The following is a 26835-nucleotide window of genomic DNA, read 5'->3' as shown; positions in this document are numbered from 1 at the left end:
ATCTAATACAAGTGTCTCAAAAAATCTTGTACAAGGACCTTTTCTGTCTGGAGCAGCCTCCCAGAAAAGAATAAAGTCTGATATGAACAGAACATTTTATACCGTATGGTGAAATGTGATTGGTTATAGAACACAAACATATCATTCAAATATTGAACAGTGATTGGCTAAAGGTGGGGATAACCGTGGTTTAGACTCAGTTCTCCCATTGGTTGGTGCACAGATATGTCCATATCTCTGGCACACGATTCATCCAATCTCCTGGAGCTGCATCCTGTAGAAGAACCTCCTGCAAACTTTTTCCCGCTTTCTAGCAGTTAGCCTTATTCCTGTTAGCTGAGATGTGATGCAGCTACTGGTGGTGTCTCAAAGGAAAGATTATTATGGTTTCCTCCCTTAAACAACCTTGAGTTTAGCCGTGTCAGTAAAATTAATTGTTACATTATGAGAAAATAAGAATGTGCTGTGTATCAAGGCCAAAGCTCTATCTTTGCTAGTGCGTACCTGCAGAAAAAAAGCTTCTTTTTTTTTTTTTAAGCGGCTGTAGCTTTCCAGCCTGACCTGTGTGTATCCATCATGTATTTAACCCTTCAGAGCCTGGGGTTAATGCTCTCTCTCTATTCAGGTCAACACAACTCATACATTAATTACACAACAAATGGTTATTAATATCAATATCTCATTACTCATATGTGGCATCAAGTTCAGTGTTCAGCTAGTAGTACCTTAAAAAATAAATCCTAACACTCGGTAGACATACTTACTGGGATCAAAATGTAAGTGGAAAACTCCTTGAAAATTTTTTAAAATTCTAAGTATATTTTGAGTGAAATCATCCTTTAAAGCCGTAAGTTCTGCATTTAAGCCGTAACTTGTGTACTTTAGTGATCATCTTTTGTGGTAACTTTTAAAAAATGCTCTAAATGTGCGACCGGAAGTTTGCAGCCCTCTCCGTACCCTTCTCGTTATAGCGGGTCTCTGCCTCCCCTCTGCGGTGGTTCCCTCCACTACACCCCTCCAGACGGACCCGAGTGGTACGGTCCATTGATAAATTCAACATGGAGGCTGCTGGTTGTTGTGGATTCCTCAATCCGGAGGAGGAGATTTAATCATCATTTAATCATCATTCACACACTGCTGGGGATGAATACATGAAGTGAACCGTTGATTCAGGTCCACAGGAGGAGATTTAATTATTTAAACATCATTGACACACTTCTGTGGATGAATCCATGAAGCTGTGGGCTCCTTTCTCCCTGCACTAACCGCCCTGGTGGAGGAGTTTAATGAGCTAACGGAGCTGACTGACCGTTAACTAACTCTACTGGCTTATTAACTAACTCTCTGAGGGACCGGATGGAGCCCCGGCAGGTCATCGGGCTGTTCGGACAGCTCAGCGGGTTCCCGGCGCCTGTTGGGGCTCATGTTACCGAGGAGCAGCTGGAGGAGGTCCGGATCTACCGGCTGGCAGCAGGTGAGCTACCGGCTAACGGGCTGCTACCATTCACTGGAGGAGGCGGGCTAGGAACCAGCTGAGGGTCTCTGTGGGGGGTTAGGAACCAGCTGAGGGTCTCTGAAGGTTTAGGAACCAGCTGAGGGTCTCTGTGGGGGTTTAGGAACCAGCTGAGGGTCTCTGTGGGGGTTTAGGAACCAGTTGAGGGTCTCTGAAGGTTTAGGAACCAGCTGAGGGTCTCTGAAGGTTTAGGAACCAGCTGAGGGTCTCTGTGGGGTTTTAGGAACCAGCTGAGGGGGGTTTAGGAACCAGCTGAGGGTCTCTGTGGGGGTTTAGGAACCAGCTGAGGGTCTCTGTGGGGTTTTAGGAACCAGCTGAGGGGGATTTAGGAACCAGCTGAGGGTCTCTGTGGGGGTTTAGGAACCAGCTGAGAGTCTCTGTGGGTTTAAGAACCAGCTGAGGGTCTCTGTGGGGGTTTAGGAACCAGCTGAGAGTCTCTGTGGGTTTAGGAACCAGCTGAGGGTCTGTGAAGGTTTAGGAACCACCTCAGGGTCTCTGTCAGCTGGTTCATTTCTACTGCATGGTGGCTAAAACACCTCCATCAACCTGAAACTCTGCAGGATTCATCAGAAAATGTTCATGTTGGACTAACTGCTGCAAATGGAAAAAGAAATACATAAATATACACTACTGTTCAGAAGTTTGGGGTCACTTAGAAATGTCTTTATTTTTGAGAGAAAAGCAATTTTTTCAATGAAGACAATGTGTTTTCTTAATTTTTTCCCCAAAATATCCATTTTGCAGAACATTATCTACTATCCATTTGTATAGCACTGTTTGATTTATGGCTACCTTCATGCATTCACAGAACAACCACAACAGAGCTACATCTGTCTACCAAGCTGTAGTCATTCACACTTTATGGCTCAGAAAGATGGACCACAAATGTTCGGCGTATCAAGCAGCTAGACTCCTTTCACCAACGGGGCTCGCACAAAATCCTCCATGTATCCTGACAAGACGGTAACGGAGCTAGATGTCCTAGACTGTAGGGTGCATCTACGGTGGGAAGGCCACTAAGAATGGATGATGACAGGCTACCCAGCAACTGTTCTATGGTGAGCTTGTAGAAGGATTGGAAGACCAAGAAAATGATTCAAAGACTGCTTGAAAGCGGCACTTAAAGATTGTGGAATCGACCTACAAACTTGAGAGTCTAAAGGTTCCGAGAGTCAGCAGCTTGGTGATAGGAGCTCACAGGACAGGTGCAGCCTGGTACCAAATAACTCCACAGCCTGGTACCAAATGGCCCACAGCCCAGTACCTAATGACCTGGTACCAGTCCGCAGCCCGGTGGTTGAGGACCACTGGTGTAGAACATTTAGCCTTAGTCTTAAACTTGTGTGTCAGAAAATTAATCAGCTCATTTGTCTTCATTAACCAGCTTTAAACCGTCCTCTGTGTCCTTCCAGAGTGGGGTCAGAGCGACCTGGTCCGAGGATCCAGACTTCGGTTCTCCCAGCAGTGGACTCTGATCGCAGACAGCAACAACCACCGGACCTATCAGGACCGTCCTCCCACCGGGGACCTGTGTGCCGCTGTCTCCAGAGTGAGTTTTAAAACACTCTACATTTCTAATGCATTTAATAACTGGCCCCAAAAAATCAGCTTGCACTTTAGCTGTTGAACCATCGCAATCCCAAAACCTATCAGGGTAGGGTCATGCATGTTGTCCTTTATTCATTTATCCAAACCAGAAACTGTAGAACTGGAAAGAATTGTCAGAAAGTTGAAAATCTATCGTGTGACAAAGTTCTGTTGGGAAAATGATCAAAATCTACGTTTAAAAATTTCATATTTCATCAAAATGACTTTACATGTTTTATTTTTTATAAATGCCATAAAGATCACCATTAGTTCTCCCCAGATTCTATAAAAAATACAAAAATTCTGTTCATCTCGGTGCAACCAAGAAGTCGTTTAAGACTCAGCTGTGACCGACAGTTACAGGACAAAAACTCAGTGACTTTGAGGCTGAACTTCAGGATGTTTTTACACAGAGCAAATAGGATAAAATATAAAATACTGCATGTAGTATGTAGAATCATGGCTTCTTTCTGAGCATTATTAACACCTGGAAGCTCTTAGGCTCAACATGCACAACATTTTCTAAGTTTTTTCATTTTTTTTAAAGAATGCAATCAAAGAGATTCAACTTGTTTTTAACTATTTATGGTGTTCTAACATCGTCATACGGACCTAAAGGCGTCTCTGAGTTCCTCTGCTTCTAGTCCTGGTTGATCTGTTTCCGTAGAGGAGCTGGACTTTATATTCCAGAGAAAAATGAACCAACAGGGAGTAGAAATGTGGCATAAAACACCCAGAACCTACCCAGAGTTAAGAGAGTTCAGCTGAAAACCTTCTATCTGGCTTCAGGTGGTTTTATTTCTTTGATCTCCAGCCTGTTCTCCTGAATGATTGATGTTCTGCTCCTCAGGTTGCTGAGCAGTCGTTCTCCAGTTCAACACCTCAGAGCCGTGCTGAAGGACATCAGTGGCCACCATCTCCTGGAGGTACAACAGCATGGACCATAGATCAGTGTTCAGACACACTGCTTCTGCTTCTGGTTCTTCTGTAGGTCTGTAGATTAGTGTTCAGACCCTCTGACAGACTGGTTGTGGTTCTGGTTCTTCTGTAGGTCCATAGATTAGTGTTCAGATGCTCTGACTGGTTCTGGTTCTTCTGTAGGTCCATAGATTAGTGTTCAGACCCTCTGACTGGTTCTGGTTCTGGTTCTTCTGTAGGTCCATAGATTAGTGTTCAGACCCTCTTGACTGGTTCTGGTTCTGGTTCTTCTGTAGGTCTGGGACCACCATGGACTCACTAAATGCTTCAACCTGACGACCCTCAACAACCATGGCAGAGTTTATGAAGACGGTGAGATGGATGCTGCAGATTCTGATTTTATAAACTAAATTTAAGTTTTCTCCACCAGAAAGTGAAATCTGATTTATGTCCACTCAGAATACGCTCCTATATTAGTGTGTTTTGTACATTAATAGCAGTCATTGGTGTGTTTGTGCTCATAAATAAGCTCTCGGTGTGTCTCCAGCTCAGTTTGGGTGTCTATCGTGGTCTCTATGTGAGAATAAACTGCTTTACGTCGCTGAGAAGAGCAAGAACTCATCAGGAGAAGGTCTGGATGGAGAATCTGGAGGCAGGAAGGTATCACACACACGCGCACACACACACACACACACACACACACACAGAAAACTACACGTGTGTTCAGTCATACAGGTAGTATTTGTGTTCATTCTTCACGGCTTAAAAAGCAGCACAAAAATCCAGTACTCAGGATTTACAGGGAGGAGGAGCTATGACATGGTATATCACTGATTATTTCATGTTTATTTATATTATTAATTTTTCATGTGGTAAACATGTAATTAAATAACTGGGGGTACTGAGGGACTGATGGTCGAGATGGAGAAGGAGTAGCAGGACATAAGTTCATGCTTCGTCCTGCTTTATGTTGGGTTTTTATTTATTGCTTTTTTTTTATTATATTTGTTTGTTAGGAATATTTTGATTGTTTTTGTGGCTTTTTTTCTCGTCTGAAATAAAACATCCATCCATCCATCCATCCATCAATCATCCATCCATCCATGCATTTATCCATCCATCCATCCATCCATCCATCAATCATCCATCCATCCATGCATTTATCCATCATCCATCCATCCATGCATTTATCCATCCATCATCCATCTATCATCCATCCTCCATCCATCCATGTCTCTTCTTGTGTCTAATCAGGACAGGAGTGTGTACTGGGAAGACTGGGGCGAGGCTCTGACCAATAAGAGCGTTCCAGTGATCTGTGCGGTGGATCTGCAGAATGACACCGTTGCTGTGTTGCAGGGCATCCCAGCCGACGTCTCACCTGGACAGGTGAGGACAGAGAACGAATCACTTCTTCACCTGACACTGCAGGTTTATTACTGACCTGTGTGGATTTATGACCTTCACTCATACTCATCTTTACAACTCGATAACAGTACGACGTCCTCCTGGTAGCTGGAATCTACATCTGACATCATGTTGTGTTTCTTCCAGGCTCTGTGGGCTCCCGATAGTCAGTCTGTGTTTTTTATCGGTTGGTACCATGAACCCTTCAGACTCGGACTTAAGTTCTGCTTCAACCGCAGGTTAGAAAGCTCCTATATATGATAGAAAGCATGAAAACCTGCAGCAGCTCAACCGTCTGAACCCTAGGAACTGCTGGTGGGTCTGAAAGGATCAACAGAAAGTCTAGAGACAGGACAGAACAACCTTCTAGTGGTCCTTGAACAGAACATCTGTCAGGAAAAACAACCAGATCTGAGCTAAAACAGGAGATGTTATTCTGAATGTCTCAATAAAAATCGTATTTTAAACAAACTGCCAAAAATAAGCTATTTTGCAGAACCAGAATGTGTAAAAAGACAAAGCGTTCTGTAGAATGAAGCATCCCCTGTCCTAGCTACCACCAGCAGTCACATGGCAAAAACTCTGGGATTCTTCAGCTGAACTGCAGGAGACAAATTAAACATGTAGATAGTAATAAAATCATTATTTCCAGTAAAGGTAACACTAGTGGACACTTGGATTAATGCTGAACACCTTGATTTGAGTGCTTTTTTTTCAGTTTCTGTGAATGACAGGCATGGCAATTTTCCACCGTTCCGCGGAAATCCGCCGTTTTAATTTTCAAATTGATCATTTCTGTGAATCGTCCAAATCCGTTGAGAAAATTTTAGGGGGGGTGAGGTATGTTTTTGTTACTCTTGCTCCCGGTTTTTGAGAAGCGCTCGGCGTTTCTCCCGCAGCGTAACAGACGAAGAGAACCAGTCTAGCTCCTGCTGCATTGTAAAAGGCCTTGCGATTGGTCGAAATTGGTTAGCTGCCAACGATTGGACCAATCAAATTGCTCGATGCATTCTTTTGTTACAATTCATGGCGGCATGGTCGTGTTGGAATTTTGAGCTATTGGGATCGTTTTCGGTGGAATCATGAGGTTTTTATCGAAAGATCAAGAGTCATCGGTGCTAGAAATAGATAAAAGTGTCAAAAACAAGTTCCGATGGAATTGGCTTGAGAGAAAAGTGATTAGAGTCATTTAACAAAACACTGGGTATTTGACTCATGACTCAGGGCAAAATGAATCACTGATAGTGTTTAAAGAGTGTTCTGGAAATGTAAAGAAAACTGACACAGCTGACTCCATAGAGCAGGGGTCACTAACTGGTGGACCGCGGTCCGGATCTGGACCCAGACTCCGTCTTATACGGACCGGACCTGTAATCAGTAAATTGTAACAGGATTTTAAATTTGACCAGTCGCTTCTGTTTTACCGGCACAGCTTTCCTAGTGTTTACGGCATTAGTTAGCAGCTCAGGAAACACACAGACCAATTACATACGAGTTCAGCCATCCCACGTGACGCTACTCAGCCAATGAAGTCTCTGCATTCTAGCTGCTAAACATCACAGCTCTGCATTCAGAAAACAGTTGAGAGGTGAGAGACAGACAAAAAAGGAAATGAATAAAGCGACACCCAGAGGGAAATAGTCCTACACATGCTGACCATGTTTGGCTCAACATACAGCTGGAGGCACCTTCTCAACTATGAACATAACAAACATGACAAAACTGAATATGGTTCCAGACTGACCAGTGAGCTCCAGATGTGTTTGAGAACGACCCTGACACCATTCAGACCACAATACACAATTCAAAAAGTAGTGGCAGGGCAAACTGCAGCTCAGTTCTCCCATTAAGCAGCAGGGATATAAGGGGAGTAACAAGACGGAAAAAAATGTTAAAGTGTTCAATTGTTTACATTTTTTGAGATTTAGGTATTGTTAAAGATGTATATAAGCTGGTTTGGGTTGTTCACTCATTATTTTTTCAAGTTCTGCACTTAATTTTAAGATGTACAGTTATATCAAAAGTCATTTGTTAGTAAATGTCAGTGTTTTTGAACCGTACTGAATTTATTTGATTTGATGGTCAGCTATTGATTACATGCACAGGCTAATAAAACTTCTAGGTTACATCAACATATATCGCACTAATTGAAGGCAGACTTTATGATGTTTTGGACCTTTGCTTTAATACATTTTCTCTGACTGGACCACTTTGAATTTTAGTTGAATACCCCTGCCATAGAGGAAACTGTGACATTAGAAGTGACTTGGTGATCAGTGTAGAACTCCAGCGTAAATAGTGTTAAAAGACCTATAGAACTGTAAAAATTGTAGGACTAAATTTAGTGAGACATTGAAGAAAAAGTAAGTTAACTTTTCATTAAATTAACTTATTCATTACAATCTAGTCTTCTGTAATTCTATGCATGTTTTTCATTCTAAATCACCTCTATTTTACTGAAAATCTCTCAGCTCAAGGGGGGGCTGCGCCCCCCTGGACCCCCCCTGAAGATTGTATACCAAACATTTTCAGCTGAAATCAAAATTTGCTGTTGCCATGCCTGGAATGAATAGTCATAGTGTGTTAACTGTCCATTAAACTGTTTAAATATTTCTCATTGTGAGTCTTTTTTTCATCTGTTTCAGGTCGGCGTTGTTCAGACTGGACCTGGATGGGAGCTGTGGTGAGAACTTTACTGGTTATCTATTAGTGAATCAGACTCTTTGCTCTGCTCACCTGTTCCCACTTGGTTCCAACCAGAACGTCTGTCTGGGGAGAACCTCTCGGTGTCGTGTCCCAGGCTGAGTCCAGATGGATCAACGCTGGTCTACCTGCAGGGGGCAGTGTTTGGTCCACACAGCCAGTGTCTCAGCCTGCAGCAGGTACTAATGATGGTCTGTGTGGAGATCTGCTGGTGTTTCTGCAGCTAACAGCTAGTTCTCCTCCACAGCTGGACCTGAGCAGCAGGAGGACGTCCACCCTTCTGGATGTTGTCAGCAGACCTCAACCTGGTGGGTTCCTCTCTCCACAGACATTAAACTTCTGTTGGATGGACCTCTATGACATTTGGTCCAGATGTTCTTGATCCCTCGGGATAGAGTGTCATCATCAGGCCAGAAATTCTATTTGCTAGCCAAAAAACAGCTGCAGAACTGACATGTGCTGTGCTTCGTTCTGAAGTCATGAAAGAAAAAAACACGAGAATCCAGTTAAAGTTCTGTCCTTCTTCTGTGTTTCAGGTGAGTTTGCAGGAGTTTATGAAGCTCTGCCGTCCTGCTGCTGGTCTGCAGACAGTCAGAAAGTGATCTTCAGCAGCGCCCGCAGGAACTGGAAGGTAACACACACACACACACACACACACACACACACACACACACACACACACACACACACACACACACACACACACACACACACACACACACACACACTAAACACACACACTACACACACACATATATATACATACATATATACAGTAAACACTTAGCTGTGAACCCGTTTCCTTCGACTTGTAAAGACCATGCAGATCACCACGTCTTGATTCCTACAACTCTTCATTTTTCTCTGATGAAATCATTAAAATCCATGAATCTGTCACAGAAAACAGTCATGCATTGTTTTTCTTAATTTTGTATAGATCTTCTGGAAAAATGATAAAATTTGCTGGTCATAAACATCCATACAGCTGTTATAATATCTGGTTAAATGTCCATTTTCTCCTCAGCCAGGCCCATTCTGGTTTCTGGCTACAAGCTTCTGGTTTTTCTTTGACTCTTGTGGACAGAACTGGTTCAGTTCAACTAAACTTGTTGTCTTTCTGACTCAGACTTCATTGGTCCTCAGGTTCTTGGTGGGTTTAAGTCAGAACTTTGAAGTAGTCTGTCTAAAACCTTAATGCTATCCTGATTTAACCATTCCTATAGATGAGAGTTTGAAGTCATTGTCTGGTTGGAACATCGAACTGTGTCCAAGATCAACCTCCTGCTGATGGTTTTAGGTTTTTCAGAAGAACATGGAGATAATCCTCCTTCTTCATGGTTCCATTAACTTTGTGTAAAGCTCCAGTTCTACAGTTAGTAAAACAGCCCCAGAGCATGACACTGCCACCTCCATGCTTGATGGTCAGTTTGGTGTTTTTGGGGTTAAAGACTTCACCTTCAGTTTTTGTTCCATCTGACCACAGAACTTTCCTGCAGAAGGCCTTTTCTTTGTCCATGTGATGAGTGGAGTTTTAAGGTTCTGCTTCTAGAGGAAGATCTTCCTTCTTCATGGATCCTCTAGAACCCTGTGGACACTGACAGCTGTGTTCCAGCAGCTTCTCATTCATCCAGACCTGCTTTCTGATGGTTCCTCATTGACTCTTGACCATCCTGACCAATCGTCTCTCAGCAGCAGGTGATAGTTTGTGTTTTCTTCCTGATGGTGGCAGCAACACACTAGGACCATGAACTTTATTCTGACAAACAGATGATTCTGGGTCTGAAGCTGCTTTCAAACGGCTCCAAGTCACTTTCTGACGGGTTTAGGCCAATAAATTATCAGATCTTTGCTGATCTCCTCAGACGTTCCCCCTGTCGTGTTTGAGTCTAGTCAATGGATCTAATGGGTTCTAATTAAACTGGATCAGAGGAGTCAGCAGCTGTAGTTGACTGAAAACAGATGATTCTGAATCTGAAGCTGCTTTCAAATGGCTGCAAGTTACTTTCTGAATCGAATCATTTTAGACATATTTCCAGTCATCTTAGATGATTCTGGAGTCAATCTGGACAATTTTAGCAACACTTTGGGCAGTTTTTGACTCATTCCAGATGTTTTCTTTCACTTTGGAATAAATTTGGACAAACTGTTTTTGTGGCAGTTTGGGCAAGTTTTTAAAAAATTTTAAACATTTTATTCAATTTGGAAAATTGTTGAGTGAATTTATGAGATAATGTAGACATCTCAGTTCAGGCATATGGGTTCTGTAAAGCCACTTGAGACTATTTGAACTGTAATCGGTGCTATATAAATAAAATTGAATTGAACTGAATTGAATTTCCATCTGTCAGTTTGGACCATTTTTGAGTCAATTTTGACAGTTTTGGTAAATTTGTTCTTTTTTTCATTTTGGTCATAGCTTCAGTCAATTTGGACCATTCTTGGACTTTAAAATATTTTTTAGACATATTTCCAGCCACCTTGGACTATTTTTGAGTCAGTTTGGGCAATTTTTGAGGTAATTTAGACAATTTTTATGCCAGTTTTTCACAGTTTTAGAATCATCATCAAAATGTTTTCAGTCACCTTGGAAAGGCTTTGAGTACATTTAGGCTAACTTTGAGTCGACTTCCGCAATTTTTGCGTCAATTTGTGTTAGTCACTTTGGACAATTGTTGAGTGAATTTATGTCCATGTAGACGTCTCTTCAGTCAGTTTAGGCCGTTTTTGAGTCAATTTTGGGCAATTTTTGCATCAACGTAGGCAAATTTTGAGTTCAAGTCAATAAATTATCATATCTTTGCTGAGCTCCTCAGACTTTCCCACTGTAGAGTTTAAGTCAAATGAGTGGATCTAATTGTTTTATTTAAACTGATCAGAGTCAGCAGCTGTAGTCGATCATAAACACTGATGAGAAGTTCAGAGGTCATGCCCATAAATAAATTAGATTAATACTTTTCTACATCAATAAAACTGATCATTTAAGCTGCTGGATGGACATTTCTGATCCAGCAAACTTTGGCATATTTCCAGAAGGACTATAATCAATTTATTAAGAAACCAAAATACGGGATTGTTTTAGTGACAAAGATTCATGTAAGAATTCTAAGAGTCATTGATAATGCCAGACTGCCGCGATGAACATGGTTCTTACCAGTTTATGTAGACTTTAGTTCATTGTTTTCCTGCTTGTGCCCTGATATTAATATAACTCGTTAGTTCTATTTATTCTGATAAACGGTAATGTTTCTGCCGTCATATAAACTCACTCCTCTCTTGTCTCCTCCTCAGGATCTGTTCCTGGTGGACAGAAGATCTAAGAAAGTCTCCTCCCTCTCTGATAGTAAGATTCCATCCTCTCCTCCTCCTCTTCATCTATCTTCATCTCCATCTCTTCTTTTCCCTCCTCCTCCGACTCCTTCCTCTCATCCTTCCCTCTCTCCTCTCTTCCCTCCTCCTCCTACTCCTTGTTGGTCTTCCCGTCCTCCTCCATCTCCTCCTCCTCTGTCTCCTCCTCTTCCTCCTCCTCCTCTATCTCCTCTGCTTCCTCCTCCTCCTTCTCCTTTCTTTCCTCCAACTCCAGCTCCTCCCCTGCTTGCTGAGACTCACTTTCCTCTTCCTGCACCTCCTCTTCCTCCTGATTCCTCTCCTCCTCCTCCTCCTCCTCCTCCTCCTCCTCCTCCTCCTCCTCCATCATCTCATCTTCATCAGGAGCTCAGGAGAGAGCTGGAAGGTATGACGAGACCAGCAGACTTACAATCACTGCTACCGACATCTTATTGAGATGCAGAAACACCACAGCGGCATCAAGCAAAGACCTCCAACCTCATGATTATTAATATTAATTATTATTAATGTCTAATTCCATCCACATGATCCAACAATCAGACAACATCAGCATCTGCACAGTTTAATATATTCATCTGAAACCAGATCTTTATCTCCGTGTTGTTTCCATGTTCTGTCTTTTCTTTGTCACATTTTTATTCATCTTTCCGTCTTCTCTTCTTCAGATCTCTCTGATCCTTCCCAGGTTTATGGAAGCTGGAAGCTGCTGACGGTCCAGAGAGACCTGATGGTGGTCTCCTGTTCCAGCCCCAACACACCTCCCACCCTGGTCAGAAATAACCCCAACCCTAGCCATAAACTAACCCTAACCCCAACACACCTCCCACCCTGGTCAGAAATAACCCCAACCCACAGACACACACATTCCTGAATTAACACTTAACACACTGTTAACCCTCTGAGCCAGTAAAGGCATTAAAGTTTCCAAAAAATCAACAACTTTCAACCGAAACTGTAAAAACAGCAAGAATCATCTGTAATGATCCCTTCCACTGAAAAACATTACCAGTTCTAATCCTTAAAATCCTCTTATTTCATCAGAATAACTCTAATCTGAAGGTCTAGCTTTAATAAGATCAGATAAACTTTTACATGTTGCAGCAGCTGGACACAGACGAGGCAGAAAAGAAGCACAAAAACTACGAGAAAATAAAACAAAAAATAAAGATATAATAATCATAATAATAATAATAATAATAATAAGAAAGCTCTCACAGAGACAATATAGACCATATGGATATGGATATTGTGACATAATGAGTTTACATATGGATATGGTGAATTTATGAGGATATGCAGACAGATGACAGGATGAATTCACATATTTATATTTATATATACAGGTTTACCATAATGTTCCCACTATTCTGTTATTGGAGTCAAAAAAAAACGTTATTGGAGGAAAAGAACAGCGGTTACCATGATGTTATTGCTCATGACAACCTGAAAGAGAAACACTTCTGTCTGGTTGATCCATCTGGAATTATTCACTGAAGCTAAACTGTTGTGATGTTTCTTCATGACGACTCTTCTGTGATGTTCAGGCTGGAAAATGGACTCACTTAAAAATGTGTAAACTAGATTTAGTTGAAAACCAAAAAACTGCGTTCCTTTAGAACAACCATGAAGCCATCAGTGAATCAGCCAACAGTCATGTGACAAAGATTCCAGAAGTCCTCGACTGAACTGCAGGCAGTGTTCCCACAGAGCAGATAGATAAATAGATAAATTAATGATTAGATTCAACTTTCATGTTCCTTTTTAGAATTTATGGCTTTAGATGGCACAAAATAAATTTCTGAATTCTGTCTCCTTCCATGGAGACTATGGAGGAGTTCCATGGAGGTGGTTCTGTTTCCATGGAGATGCAGGAGTTTTTATTGTAGTGGAAAATGAATCAGAGTGAAACTGTTGGGAGTTCAGAGGGTTAAAATCCAGTTTGATATATCTGTAGACGACGTTAGTGAGATATCTCCATGTTTTATTCATTCTCTGAATGTCTCTGATGTGTCCTCAGAGGGTGGGATTCCTGCCGGCAGCAGGTGAAGCTGTAACCTGGAGAACTCTGCAGGAACCCATCATGACCTTCGACTTCCAGTGGTCCGTTCTAGATGTTTCACCTCCACCAGAGGAGGACAACAACCACTGCTGTGAGCTTCTGACTCTCCTTCATTATGAAGCTTCTTCTAAGGTTCTCTCTGTGTTCCTCTGAGGTTCTCTGTGTTCCTCTGAGGTTCTCTCTGTGTTCCTCTGAGGTTCTCTGTGTTCCTCTGAGGTTCTCTCTGTTCCTCTGAGGTTCTCTGTGTTCCTCTGAGGTTCTCTCTGTGTTCCTCTGAGGTTCTCTGTGTCCCTCTGAGGTTCTCTGTGTTCCTCTGAGGTTCTCTGTGTTCCTCTGAGGTTCTCTCTGTGTTCCTCTGAGGTTCTCTGTGTTCCTCTGAGGTTCTCTTTGTGTTCCTCTGAGGTTCTCTTTGTGTTCCTCTGAGGTTCTCTCTGTGTTCCTCTGAGGTTCTCTGTGTTCCTCTGAGGTTCTCTCTGTGTTCCTCTGAGGTTCTCTGTGTTGCTCTGAGGTTCCCTGTGTTCCTCTGAGGTTCTCTGTGCTCCTCTGAGGTTCTCTGTGTTCCTCTGAGGTTCTCTTTGTGTTCCTCTGAGGTTCTCTTTGTGTTCCTCTGAGGTTCTCTTTGTGTTCCTCTGAGGTTCTCTCTGTGTTCCTCTGAGGTTTTCTCTGTGTTCCTCTGAGGTTCTCTTTGTTCCTCTGAGGTTCTCTTTGTGTTCCTCTGAAGTTCTCTGTGTTCCTCTGAGGTTCTCTCTGTGTTACTCTGAGGTTCTCTGTGTTCCTCTGAGGTTCTTTGTGTTCCTCTGAGGTTCTCTTTGTGTTCCTCTGAGGTTCTCTCTGTGTTCCTCTGAGGTTCTCTGTGTTCCTCTGAGGTTCTCTCTGTGTTCCTCTGAGGTTCTCTGTGTTGCTCCGAGGTTCTCTGTGTTCCTCTGAGGTTCTCTGTGTTCCTCTGAGGTTCTCTGTGTTGCTCTGAGGTTCTCTGTGTTGCTCTGAGGTTCTCTCTCTGTTCCTCTGAGGTTCTCTCTGTGTTCCTCTGAGGTTCTCTCTGTGTTCCTCTGAGGTTCTCTCTGTGTTCCTCTGAAGTTCTCTGATTTCCTCTGAGGTTCTCTCTGTGTTCCTCTGTGGTTCTCTGTGTTGCTCTGAGGTTCTCTCTGTTCCTCTGAGGTTCTCTCTGTGTTGCTCTGAGGTTCTCTGTGTTGCTCTGAGGTTCTCTCTCTGTTCCTCTGAGGTTCTCTCTGTGTCCCTCTGAGGTTCTCTGTGTCCCTCTGAGGTTCTCTCTGTGTTCCTCTGAGGTTCTCTCTGTGTTCCTCTGAAGTTCTCTGATTTCCTCTGAGGTTCTCTCTGTGTTCCTCTGTGGTTCTCTGTGTTGCTCTGAGGTTCTCTCTGTTCCTCTGAGGTTCTCTCTGTGTTCCTCTGAGGTTCTCTGTGTTCCTCTGAGGTTCTCTGTGTCCCTCTGAGGTTCTCTCTGTGTTCCTCTGTGGTTCTCTGTGTTGCTCTGAGGTTCTCTCTGTTCCTCTGAGGTTCTCTCTGTGTTCCTCTGAGGTTCTCTGTGTTCCTCTGAGGTTCTCTGTGTCCCTCTGAGGTTCTCTCTGTGTTCCTCTGAGGTTCTCTGTGTCCCTTTGAGGTTTTCTCTGTGTTCCTCTGAGGTTCTCTGTGTCCCTCTGAGGTTCTCTGTGTTCCTCTGAGGTTCTCTGTGTTCATCTGAGGTTCTCTCTGTGTTCCTCTGAGGTTCTCTGTGTCCCTTTGAGGTTTTCTCTGTGTCCCTCTGAGGTTCTCTGTGTTCCTCTGAGGTTCTCTGTGTCCCTCTGAGGTTCTCTGTGTTCCTCTGCGGTTCTCTCTGTTCCTCTGAGGTTCTCTCTGTGTTCCTCTGAGGTTCTCTGTGTTCCTCTGAGGTTCTCTCTGTGTTCCTCTGAGGTTCTCTGTGTCCCTCTGAGGTTCTCTCTGTGTTCCTCTGAGGTTCTCTGTGTTGCTCTGAGGTTCTTTGTGTTCCTCTGAGGTTCCCTGTGTTCCTCTGAGGTTCTCTGTGTTCCTCTGAGGTTCTCTCTGTGTTCCTCTGAGGTTCTCTGTGTCCCTCTGAGGTTCTCTCTGTGTTCCTCTGAGGTTCCCTGTGTTCCTCTGAGGTTCTCTGTGTTCCTCTGAGGTTCTCTCCATTCCTCTGAGGTTCTCTGTGTTCTGTCCTCCAGCTGGTTTGGACTTCGGGGCCGTTCTGGTGAAACCTTCTCGTCCTCTTGGTGAAACCAGGACTCCGCTGGTCGTCTTCATTCATGGTATATTCATGGATTTCTGGTGTTGTTGGGGTTCTGCGTTCTAAAATGAATGCTTGGTGTTCTTAGTGTTCTGGTTTTGTTCCACCAGGTGGCCCTCACTCCCAGTTCCCTGCAGAGTGGAACTTCACCACAGCTGGATTGGTCAAACTGGGCCTGGCGGTGCTCATGGGTGAGACTCTTCATCTTTTTACCACTTTTTTTTGCAGCGTTGTGTGAGAGGATTCCCACTGCTGTTATCAGTTCTTCCTGGAGTCTTTTCAGCATGAGGTTCCCAGAGAACAACCTTATTCTTTAATTTATTTATTTGACAAGGACAGAGCACATTAATGAACGTCTGTTTAGATAGCGATAGACGTAAATATACTGGATTATAGTAACAATGATAATTTACATCTGCAGTTCCTGGGCAGGTAAAAAAGCACAACAATGAAACACAGGACAATAGATCACAATAAAGGACAATACAAAAATACACAAAGAAGTTATGGAGATATAATGTGGGAATTAATAATCTTAGACTCAGTGTTTCTTTAAACCCAGCAGTGTTCAATTCAATTTCAATTCAATTTTATTTATATAGCGCCAATTACAGTCAAATTGTCTCGAGACGCTTTACAGAACCCACATGCCTGACCCCCAGAGCAAGCCAAAAGGTGACAGTGGCAAGGAAAACACCCTTTTAACAGGGAAAAAAACCTTGAGCAGAACCCGGCTCTAATGTGGGGGGACCCATCTGCCTGCTGGCCGGGCGGGTTGAGAGGGACAGAAGAGGTAGAGAGGTAGAGATAGAGGGGTAGAGGTAGAGATAGAGGGATACAGATAGAGGGGTAGAGATAGAGAGGTGGGGGGGTGGGACACAAGGACCATAAAACACAGCCACACATCTGAAGCATCCAGCATCCAGCTCTGGGACCAGGGACACTCGGAGAAAGGACACAGAAAGAAACAGCGTGAATGTAATGCAATAATGGTATATATAGTAAATACATAGGTAGTTAGAGAAGGGCTCAGTGCATCCAGAGAGGTTCCCCAGCAGTCTAGGCCTATAGCAGCATAACTAGGGGCAAACTAAAGGGACGTCAAGAGGGGAAGTCAGTTGTGCAAATGAAAACACCAGCTCACCCCGTCAGGGTCACCCAGTCAGCCCTAACTATAAGCTTTGTCGAAAAGGAAGGTTTTAAGCCTGGTCTTAAAAATAGAGAGGGTGTCCGCCTCCCAAACCCAAACTGGGAGCTGGTTCCACAGGAGAGGTGCCTGATAACTGAAGGCTCTGCCTCCCATTCTACTTTTAGAGATTCTAGGAACAACAAGTAAGCCTGCAGTCTGAGAGCGAAGAGTTCTGCTAGGGTAATATGGTACTATCAGGTCTTTAAGATATGATGGAGATTGGTTGTTAAGAGCTTTAAATGTCAGAAGAAGGATTTTGAATTCTATTCTAGATTTAACAGGGAGCCAATGAAGAGAAACCAATATAGGAGAAATATGATCTCTCTTGCTAACTCCCGTCAGTACTCTGGCTGCAGCGTTTTGGATCAGCTGTAGATGTTTCAGAGAGCTATTGGGACAACCTGATAATAAGGAATTACAGTAGTCAAGCCTAGAAGTAACAAATGCATGGACTAGTTTTTCTGCATCACTCTGAGACAGGATGTTCCTGATTTTCACAATATTTCTCAGGTGGAAAAAGGAAGTCCTACAGATTTGTTTTATGTGCGAGTTAAAGGACATGTCCTGGTCAAAGATAACACCGAGGTTCCTCACAGTAGTACTGGAGGCCAATGTAATGCCATCCAGAGTAACTATATGCTTTGAAAGCAATTCTCTAAGATGTTTGGGGCCAAATACAATGACTTCAGTCTTGTCTGAATTTAGTAGTAAGAAATTATAGGTCATCCAGGTCTTTATGTCCTTAAGACAATCTTGCAGTCTAGCTAGCTGATTAGTTTCATTTGGCTTCATAGATAAATACAATTGAGTGTCGTCAGCATAACAATGGAAATTAATACAGTGCTTCCTAATAATGTTGCCTAAGGGAAGCATGTATAATGTGAACAGTATTGGTCCTAAGACAGAACCCTGAGGAACTCCATGATTAACCCTAGTATGCTCAGAAGAGTCATTGTTGACATGCACAAACTGGAACCTGTCTGATAAGTAGGATTTAAACCAGTCCAGTGCTGTCCCTTTAATGCCAATAGAATGTTCTAGTCGCTGTAATAAAAGTTTGTGGTCGATTGTATCGAATGCTGCACTAAGGTCCAATAAAATAAGTATAGAGACCAGTCCATTATCTGACGCTATGAGAAGGTCATTAGTAACTTTCACCAGAGCTGTTTCTGTGCTATGATGCACTCTGAAGCCTGACTGAAACTCTTCAAACAGGCTATTCCTTTGTAAATGTTCATATAATTGATTTGCAACTGTTCTTTCCAGAATTTTAGAGAGAAATGGGAGGTTGGAAATTGGTCTATAGTTGGCTAAAACATCTGGATCTAGAGTGGGCTTTTTAAGTAAAGGTTTGATTCCAGCAACCTTAAAAGCCTGTGGTACATAACCTGTTACTAGAGGGAGATTAATCAGATCTAACATTGAGGAATTAATTAAAGGTAAAGCCTCCTTGAACAGTCTAGTTGGGATAGGATCTAAAAGACATGTCAATGGTTTGGATGTAGAAACTATTGAAATGAGTTCAGAGAGATGTATGGGGGTGAAAAATTCTAAATATCCATCTGGTCTTACAGCCAATTCTAAAGTATCTGTACTCGATGATACATCTGTGACATTTGCAGGAAGGGCCAGATAAATTTTTTCTCTAATCGTAATAATTTTATTTGTAAAGAAGCTCATGAAGTTGTTACTGCTCAAAGCTAAAGGAATACAAGTTTCAACAGAGCTCTGACTCTTTGTCAGCCTGGCTACAGTGCTGAAGAGAAACCTGGGGTTGTTCTTGTTTTCCTCTATTAAAGATGAATAATATGTTGTCCTGGCATTACGAAGAGCTTTTTTATAAATTACTAGACTTTTTTTCCAAGCTACATAAACTTCCTCTAAATTAGTGGAGTACCACTTCCTTTCCAGCTTTCGGGACGCCTGCTTTAAAGTCCGCAGCTGGGAATTATACCAAGGAGCAGGTCCTCTCTGAGATAGAACTTTCTTTTTTACAGGTGCAACACTATCAAGTGTTGTACGCAGTGAGGCTGCAGCATTATTAACAATATAATCCACTTCTGTGGGGGTAAAATTATAATATTTCCCTTCCATTATATCAGTAAGTGGTGCTGGACTAAATAGAGAGGGTATTATTTCCTTAAATTTAGTCACCGAATTGTGAGACAGACATCTACTGTAATGATATTTATTCTTAACTCCTATACAATCTATTGTTGTAAATTGAAATGTTATCATAAAATGGTCAGAAAGAAGAGGGTTCCGGGGAAATACTGTTAACTGTTTGATTTCTATGCCTTAAGTCAGAACGAGGTCAAGGGTATGATTAAAACTATGAGTTGGTTTATTTACATGTTGAGAAAACCCAATTGAGTCTAATATTGAATTAAAAGCAGTCGTAAGGCTGTCACTGTCCACGTCAACATGAATGTTGAAGTCACCCACAATAATGACTTTATCTGAGCTGAGCACTAAATCAGATAAAAAGTCTGAGAATTGAGATAAAAACTCAGAGTAAGGAGCAGGAGGACGATATACAACAACAAATAAAACTGGTTTCTGAGCTTTTAAATCTGGATGAGAGAGACTGAGAGTAAGATTTTCAAATGAACTGTAACTAGGTTTAGGTCTCTGGTTCATTTTTAAGCTAGAGAGGTAAATTGCTGCCACTCCTCCTCCTCGGCCCGTGATTCGAGGAACATGACAGTTAGTATGACTAGTAGGAGTTGATTCATTTAGACTAACATATTCTTCCTGCTGCAACCAGGTTTCAGTCAAACAGAACAAATCAATCTGGTTATCAGTTATCAAATCATTTACTAACAGAGATTTAGACGAGAGAGATCTAATATTTAACAGACCACATTTAATTGTCCTGTTTCTTCGCTCAGTTGAAATAGTGGTATTAATTTTAATTAGATTTTTATGGTTACTATGTCTTTTGTTTAGTTTTGATTTGCTTAATTTATTGAATTTTGGTGGTCGGGAGACAGACACAGTCTCAATAAAGCTAAGTGATTTACTGGAGGGTGACAGCTGAGAGGAAACTGCAGAGAGGTGTGGAAGACTACAACTCTGCATCCTGGTCTGAACTCTGGGTTGTCATGCTTTAGGAGTTCTAATAAAATCAGCCATATTTCTAGAAATGAGAGCTGCACCAGCCAAAGTGGGATGGATGCCGTCTCTCCTAATCAGACCAGGTTTTCCCCAGAAAGAGCTCCAATTGTCTATAAAGCCAACGTCGTTTGCAGTACACCACGTAGACGACCAGCGGCGAAACGATGCCATACGGCTAAACATATCATCGCTGGTCAGATCAGGCAGGGGTCCAGAGAAAACTACGGAGTCCGACATGGTTTTGGCAAAGTTACACACCGATGCCACACTAACTTTGGTGACCTCCGATTGGCATAACCGGGTGTCATTACCGCCGACATGAATAACAGTCTTACTGTATTTACGATTATCTTTAGCCAGCAGTTTCAAATTTGCTTCTATGTCGCCCGCTCTGGCTCCTGGGAGGCATTTTACTATGGTCGCTGGTGTCGCTAGCTTCACGTTTCTGACTACGGAGCTGCCAATGATCAGAGTTGGTTTCTCAGCAGGTGTGTCATTGAGTGGGGAAAAACGATTAGAAACGTGAAGCGGTTTGTGGTGTGCCGGGACAGCGGGCTTGAGCTTAGGACTACGTTTCCTACGAACTGTCACCCAGCTACCCTGACTTCCCGGCTGCTCGGGAGCTGCTAGGGTACGGCTAGCAGAAGCTACACTAGCAGCTATATTATTGCGGTCCGCACCGGCTAAGGGAGCCTGGCTAACAGCTAGCGGGGTGTTTTCCATGGTGCGGAGCCGCGCTTCCAATTCAGAGAGCCTCGCCTCCAAAGCTACAAACAGACTGCATTTATTACAGGTATCATTATCACTAAAGGAGGCAGAGGAGTAACTAAACATGTGACACACTGAGCAGGAAAGAGAAGGAGAGGAAGAGGGAGAAGCCATGCTAACTGCTAAGTGCTAGGCTAGCGGACAGAGATAACAGATTAACTTAGAATTAAGTACTGAGAGGGTGCGTGAAGAAAACGAGTGTATGTTACGATTCAAATATTACCGCTACACAGATTTAATGAATATCAAATTAGATGGAGTGGATAAGCTACAACAGTCACAGAACACAACACAGCGCTACAACAGGAAGTGACGCAATACGCTCACCGTACCGTCACGTGTTCTGTTCTGTTTTATAATTACTATCGCAGACTTTCATGTTTTTCTTTTGTTGTATATTTTTGAAGTAATATCATGACGTGCTTTAGTGTATTTTGATGAATTTAGCTGAAGATGTGAGCTCTAGATGGACTGGGAGTCAACTATCATGCATCAAAGACAGAAAACTGAAATGAAGCAACTAATACTCAGTTCTGATAAGTAATAGTAATTAAACTACAGTTAAAATGAGAATTTCACCACTGATAACATCCTCCGCTCTTTATTTCTAGTTTATATGTGTGATCTCAGAGATGACAGGATTCAGTTTGAAAGGCTTTAAACCCCTAAAACACATCAGGATCCTCCATTATCACTCATTAAATCATCTGTGTGTAACTGCATCCCATCTAATGTTATCAGTGCAATATTATTATTTACATGAAATAACAGTTTTTAATCCATTTACTGAATGTTAAATGCAACACATTTACTCCATTTATTGTTATATTTGACTGTATTTTAAGTGTCTCAGGAGACATTGGATGATTCTGTCATCAGCAGGAATCAGAACAATTCAGAAGCTGAAGACCCAGAAGTTTCTCCCCACAACATCCACAGATAAAATATCACTTTAATAGGAAACAGACACATATTTACCACAGCAGGACTCATTGCTTTTATTTTGAAACAAATTCCACTTTAGTTTTTTATGATTTATGACATTACAAATATTAAACTGAACTAAAGGTGTTTCTGGTTATTTCTACGTCTATCCCTGGTTGTTCTGATTTTATACTGCAGTGGAAATGAACCACAGTAAATAAATATGTGAGCAAGTCTTCCACCTTTTCTCTCCTGATTTAACTTCTGTCCCCGTGTCTGTCCTACAGTGAACTACCGAGGATCCACAGGGTTCGGCCAGGACAGCATCCTCTCTCTGATTGGTCAGATCGGGAACCAGGATGTAAAAGACGTGCAGGTATTGGTTCTACCTGATCTGTAGTCCTGGACAGAGTGGAATATAGAACTATATATATAAATATATATAATATAGCAACACAATGAGCAGAAATATGACAGACTGTACTCAGATGGATCCAGCAACACCCTGGAATTGTGAGAATAGAATAGAATAGAATAGAATATCTTTATTGTCATCATACATGATGGAAAAATAAGACGCTGCATTGAAACAAGCTACATTAATGTCAATAAATAATAGAATCAAATGTACACATAAAACAAAACATTATTCAGAATCCCATCATGTTTAGAAGAGGCAGATATCTCCAGAACAGTACAAATAAAAACCAGTAAAATAGAATAAACCTGGGAGGAGATGAGCAGCATCATTAACCCTCCTGTTGTCTTCATTTACAGGCACCAAAAAATATTGTTTCCTTGTCTGAATAAAACCCAAAAATTCTGCAAACAAAATCCTGAAAATTTGCAAAACTTTCAGGAAGAAAATTCCAATAATTCCTTAAAAGTTTTATTTGAAAAAAAATCCCCAAATTTGGCAAGAAAGTTCTTGTAAATATTTTCAAAAAATGAGAAAAAATCTTCCAAAAAAAAATCCTAAAAATGTCTAAAGTGATTCCATATACAGTATATCAGTAAAACTTCTAATATTTTCTTTAAGAACATTCACATAAAAATCAACCAAAATCCAGTGAATTTTGCTGGATTGTGGTTGATTTTTATGTGAATGTTCTTAAGAAATATTTTTAACATTTCTTCTTCCACCAAAAATGTTGAAAATGTGGACATCAGAAGTTTCACTGTGAAAATATATTTTTTCTCCACATTTTCAAACTTTTAAACGGGTCAATTTGACCCGCAGGACGACACGAGGGTTACAGCTGTGGATTAGACTTTCGGGTTCAGGAGTCTGGTGGATTGCGGGTAAAAACTGTTTCTCGGCATTTTAAGGATGTTCTCTGACGACAGCAGGATGATCGTCTGTCTGTCCAGATCTTCTGTCCTCTGATTGTCTTCTCCTCCAGAGGGCTGTCCTCACTGCGCTGCAGACCCACGCCTCTCTGGACTCCAAACGCTTGGCTGTGATTGGTGGTTCTCACGGCGGTTTCCTGTCCTGCCACCTGATTGGTCAGTACCCAGATTTCTACAGAGCGTGTGCAGTGAGGAACCCGGTCATCAACGCTGCTACGCTGCTGGGAACCAGTGACATTGTGGACTGGTGAGACAGAAATGCTGCTGTATCTCTGGAAGCTTTTCCTCCTCTGCAGTTTAGGATCTGAATCTTCTTCCTCCTCCTCCAGGCGTTACACCAGCGCAGGGTTTCCCTTCTCCTACGACCAGATCCCCTCAGCTGAAGCTCTGGCTGCCATGTTACACAAATCCCCCATCAGCTACGCTGCTCAGGTAGGACCCACCAACATCTGGATTCCATCTGCTCATCAAGATGTACAGAAAATCAGCATTTAGTGGATCAGGAGTTCTGTCTGGTCTGCACAACCCTCAAATCCACCAGCAGCTCTGAAAAAAAGCAAAATGACATCATGCATTAGAGCCAGAACAGAAAGAGTCCTGTGAGTGATCAGCTTTCCCACAGTCCCTGAAGGCATCACACGTGACTTTAGGTTTGATGAAAAATGAACCAAATCTGAGCTTTAGCTGTGATTTTTCTAAACGTCTCATTTTAAAACTAGATAAAAAATAAATCAGTTACACTCACCAGATTTAGTAAAATACTAAAAGTTCTGCACTCCTCGTTGGAATCCAGAAACCACGACTGATTCACGTGTGACAAACCGTCACGGGTAAAGAAATCAGAGACTTTCTGGCTCCAGAGAACAGATGGATATAAGATCCAAATTAAATTAAAATAGCATAAATAAAGTATGTTCATCACATACAGCCACTGTTATTAATCAGTGAATGCAGCATTTTTATTCAATAATGCTGCATTCACTGATTCTAGTTTTTTTCTTCCATTTGTACAAAAATCGTTAATCAAAGAAATAACATTTTTATTTTTTCTTTGTTTATGATTACAGAAGGCTTGTTTTAGTTCCCTCCATGTTGCCCTGGTGCTGCTGTTTCCATAGAGGACTTTATACTGCAGTGAAAATGAACCCACAGTGAGGAAACAGGAGCAGAAATCATTTTGAGATGTAGAGGGTTAAAAAGAAGCTGCTGATGATCAGTAAACCTCTCACGGTCTTCAAAAAATGAAGCGTGCATGAAAATCCAGTCAGTAAATTCCTGAGTGTTTTTTCCTGCTGATGATTTGGTTTTACTTCATAAAGGTCCTGAAGAGATGTCACTTCCACAATTAACTGCATTTGTTAGTGAAAATAGATTATATTTGGTTTAATGCAGTCACTAACCTCCAGAAGTTAAAAGGACGTCATCATCTTGGTGTTTCCTCTGCTGTGTTCAGATCAAGGCTCCAGTGCTGCTGATGCTGGGAGGCAGAGACAGAAGAGTTTCTCCTCACCAGGGTCTGGAGCTCTACAAAGCCCTGAAGAGCCGAGGGTCACCTGTCAGGTACAGCACAGTAAAGGTCACCTGTCAGGTACAGCACAGTAAAGGTCACCTGTCAGGTACAGCACAGTAAAGGTCACCTGTCAGGTACAGCACAGTAAAGGTCACCTGTCAGGTACAGCACAGTAAAGGTCACCTGTCAGGTACAGCACAGTAAAGGTCACCTGTCAGGTACAGCACAGTAAAGGTCACCTGTCAGGTGCAGCACAGTAAAGGTCACCTGTCAGGTACAGCACAGTAAAGGTCACCTGTCAGGTACAGCACAGTAAACCACATATAGAAGCTGTGATAGTAGAAACAGGCAGCCTCTGATCCTGGTGTCTTCAGGAATGAATCATATGGACGTTAATAACCGTCATTAACAGGCTGTCTGCTGTTTTTCTGCTCTTTAAGGTTGCTGTGGTTTCCAGAAGACGGACACTCTCTGTCCAGAGTGGACACGCAGGAAGACTGCTTTCTCAACACGGTGCTGTGGCTGAAGCAGCATCTCTGAACTGATGGAGGTTTAGAGGAGCTGAGGGCTGCACTATAAAGACATATTCATTCATTAACACTGAAGCCTAAAACCAAAGTTAAAGCTGTAAAACCTGCTGAGCTCTGCCTTCGAGATCCCCCTGAACAAAACCAGACCTTTACAGTCAGACAACGACCTACATGCATTCAGTTAGTGATTCAAAAAAGGCATAAATACATTTAGATTTAGAGCATAGTTAATAGAACACAGAATATTCTATATGATAAATCCCAATCAATAACTAGCTTTTGGCCAAATCAAAGTGAGAATAAGTGATTTTTATTTCTGATAGAGGTTTGAGGTTTTGGAGAGCAGCTAACATGAGGAAAGTCTGACTGTTAAACTGGCTTCGTAGTGCAACCGTCAGTTCTGCTGCTGAAAACTCTGATAAAAGGACACAGCTGAGACACACCACTCCCTTTAATAACAAATGCACCTAATTTTTTTTAAAAATAAAATATTGACGCATGCAGTAAAGAAAATCCTGCAAACCACTGATTATATGTAGATGTTTGCTCATTTAATGCTGGATTTCAATATTTAATCACTCAGTTGGATTTATTTTAATTTACTTCAACATATCTCCGGGAAAACACCATTAATTCTTCATCAGTTGTGTGTTAAAGTCTGCCATTTCTGCAACTTTCCAGTATTTTTCTTCAGGTCGGACCGGGTTGGCAAAGATAGATCAACATTTACAGTAAATGCAATTCATGCAAATGTCCAGCAGATGGCAGTCTGTGACTGTATAACTGCCTTTTAAAAAACAATAGTGCACCTACAAAATGAAATATTTCACTACAGCAGTTCAGGGATGATTATTTCCTGTTTTATGTTTCGTTAAGTAACTTTCATGCAGAGTATGATTGCAGTTAAACATTAAAGCTCCATTTCAGACACGTCATCACATCGGCTGCTTTCAAGTTAACAAAAAGAAACAAAATCAAAGAGATCCAGAGCTTCTGAGCATTATTTAACACCTGAAGCCTTCTAACCACACAGATCCTCTGCAAACAGCTGAAACCTGATCTGAAGCCTCTAAAGGAGACTCTGGACCTCCTTCCTCATCATGGGGCTGAAGAACAAATAGTCTAGTGTCAGGCTGACCTTTAAGAGTTACAAACATGATCCAAGAGAGCAATCTATTTGGATTTCTTATCAATAACAGAGAAAATAAAAGGGTGTGAACAGTTTACTTTGTCTTTCCTCCATTTAGTACTGAGCAGATCTTTCTCCCATAAATCCTAACGTCAACATTACTGATGTCAGTTCTCTTCTACTCAGCAAACCAGTCTTTATTTTCACAAACAAACCCTGGATTTTCCTCAAGGATAAGAGGTGCACTGCCTTGTTGACTCTCCAGCAGCCTTGAACTAGTGTTTGCCAGACAACACGAGATGCTGGCAGCAAATTAAATCTACAGATGCAGATTCTGAGAGATGAAGTGGCCAGAATGAGACACAGAGGTGGTTGAGATCTTCCAGAAGTCTCAGGCCGGCGTCCCAGACACAGTGGTGGTGTTAATTGTCCTCTTCCACCAACACGTTGCTCTGCGGCTTTGACTGCAGCTGCTGGTGAAGTCAGCGTGATGTGGGCGTTGGTGAGATCACCACTTTGAGGGAAAACATGGAGGCAGCACTGACGA

The 26835-nt window shown here is 42.1% G+C and overlaps 1 protein-coding gene across 1 annotated transcript; it reads left to right on the top strand.

Annotated features, from left to right (window-relative positions):
- Nucleotides 1–1039: 1039 nt before the first annotated feature.
- zgc:136971 (S9 family peptidase) lies at nt 1040–26385 on the top strand. The gene is given in 23 exon segments (XM_055013222.1): nt 1040–1474; nt 2926–3014; nt 3016–3062; nt 3951–4026; nt 4315–4390; nt 4566–4678; nt 5273–5407; nt 5573–5664; nt 8071–8108; nt 8186–8307; nt 8376–8436; nt 8665–8759; nt 11417–11468; nt 11709–11858; nt 12139–12242; nt 13491–13623; nt 15710–15793; nt 15882–15962; nt 22057–22145; nt 23173–23366; nt 23449–23551; nt 24573–24679; nt 25070–26385. Coding segments are annotated over 23 exon segments (2259 nt in total). The 5' UTR covers nt 1040–1356; the 3' UTR covers nt 25170–26385.
- The last annotated feature ends 450 nt before the right edge of the window (nt 26386–26835 follow it).

The sequence above is a fragment of the Amphiprion ocellaris genome, chromosome 8 (genome assembly GCF_022539595.1).
Source record: "Amphiprion ocellaris isolate individual 3 ecotype Okinawa chromosome 8, ASM2253959v1, whole genome shotgun sequence".
Taxonomy (NCBI): domain Eukaryota; kingdom Metazoa; phylum Chordata; class Actinopteri; family Pomacentridae; genus Amphiprion; species Amphiprion ocellaris.
Note: the sequence above shows the minus strand (reverse complement) of the source record. Positions and strands in the feature narration are given on the sequence as shown.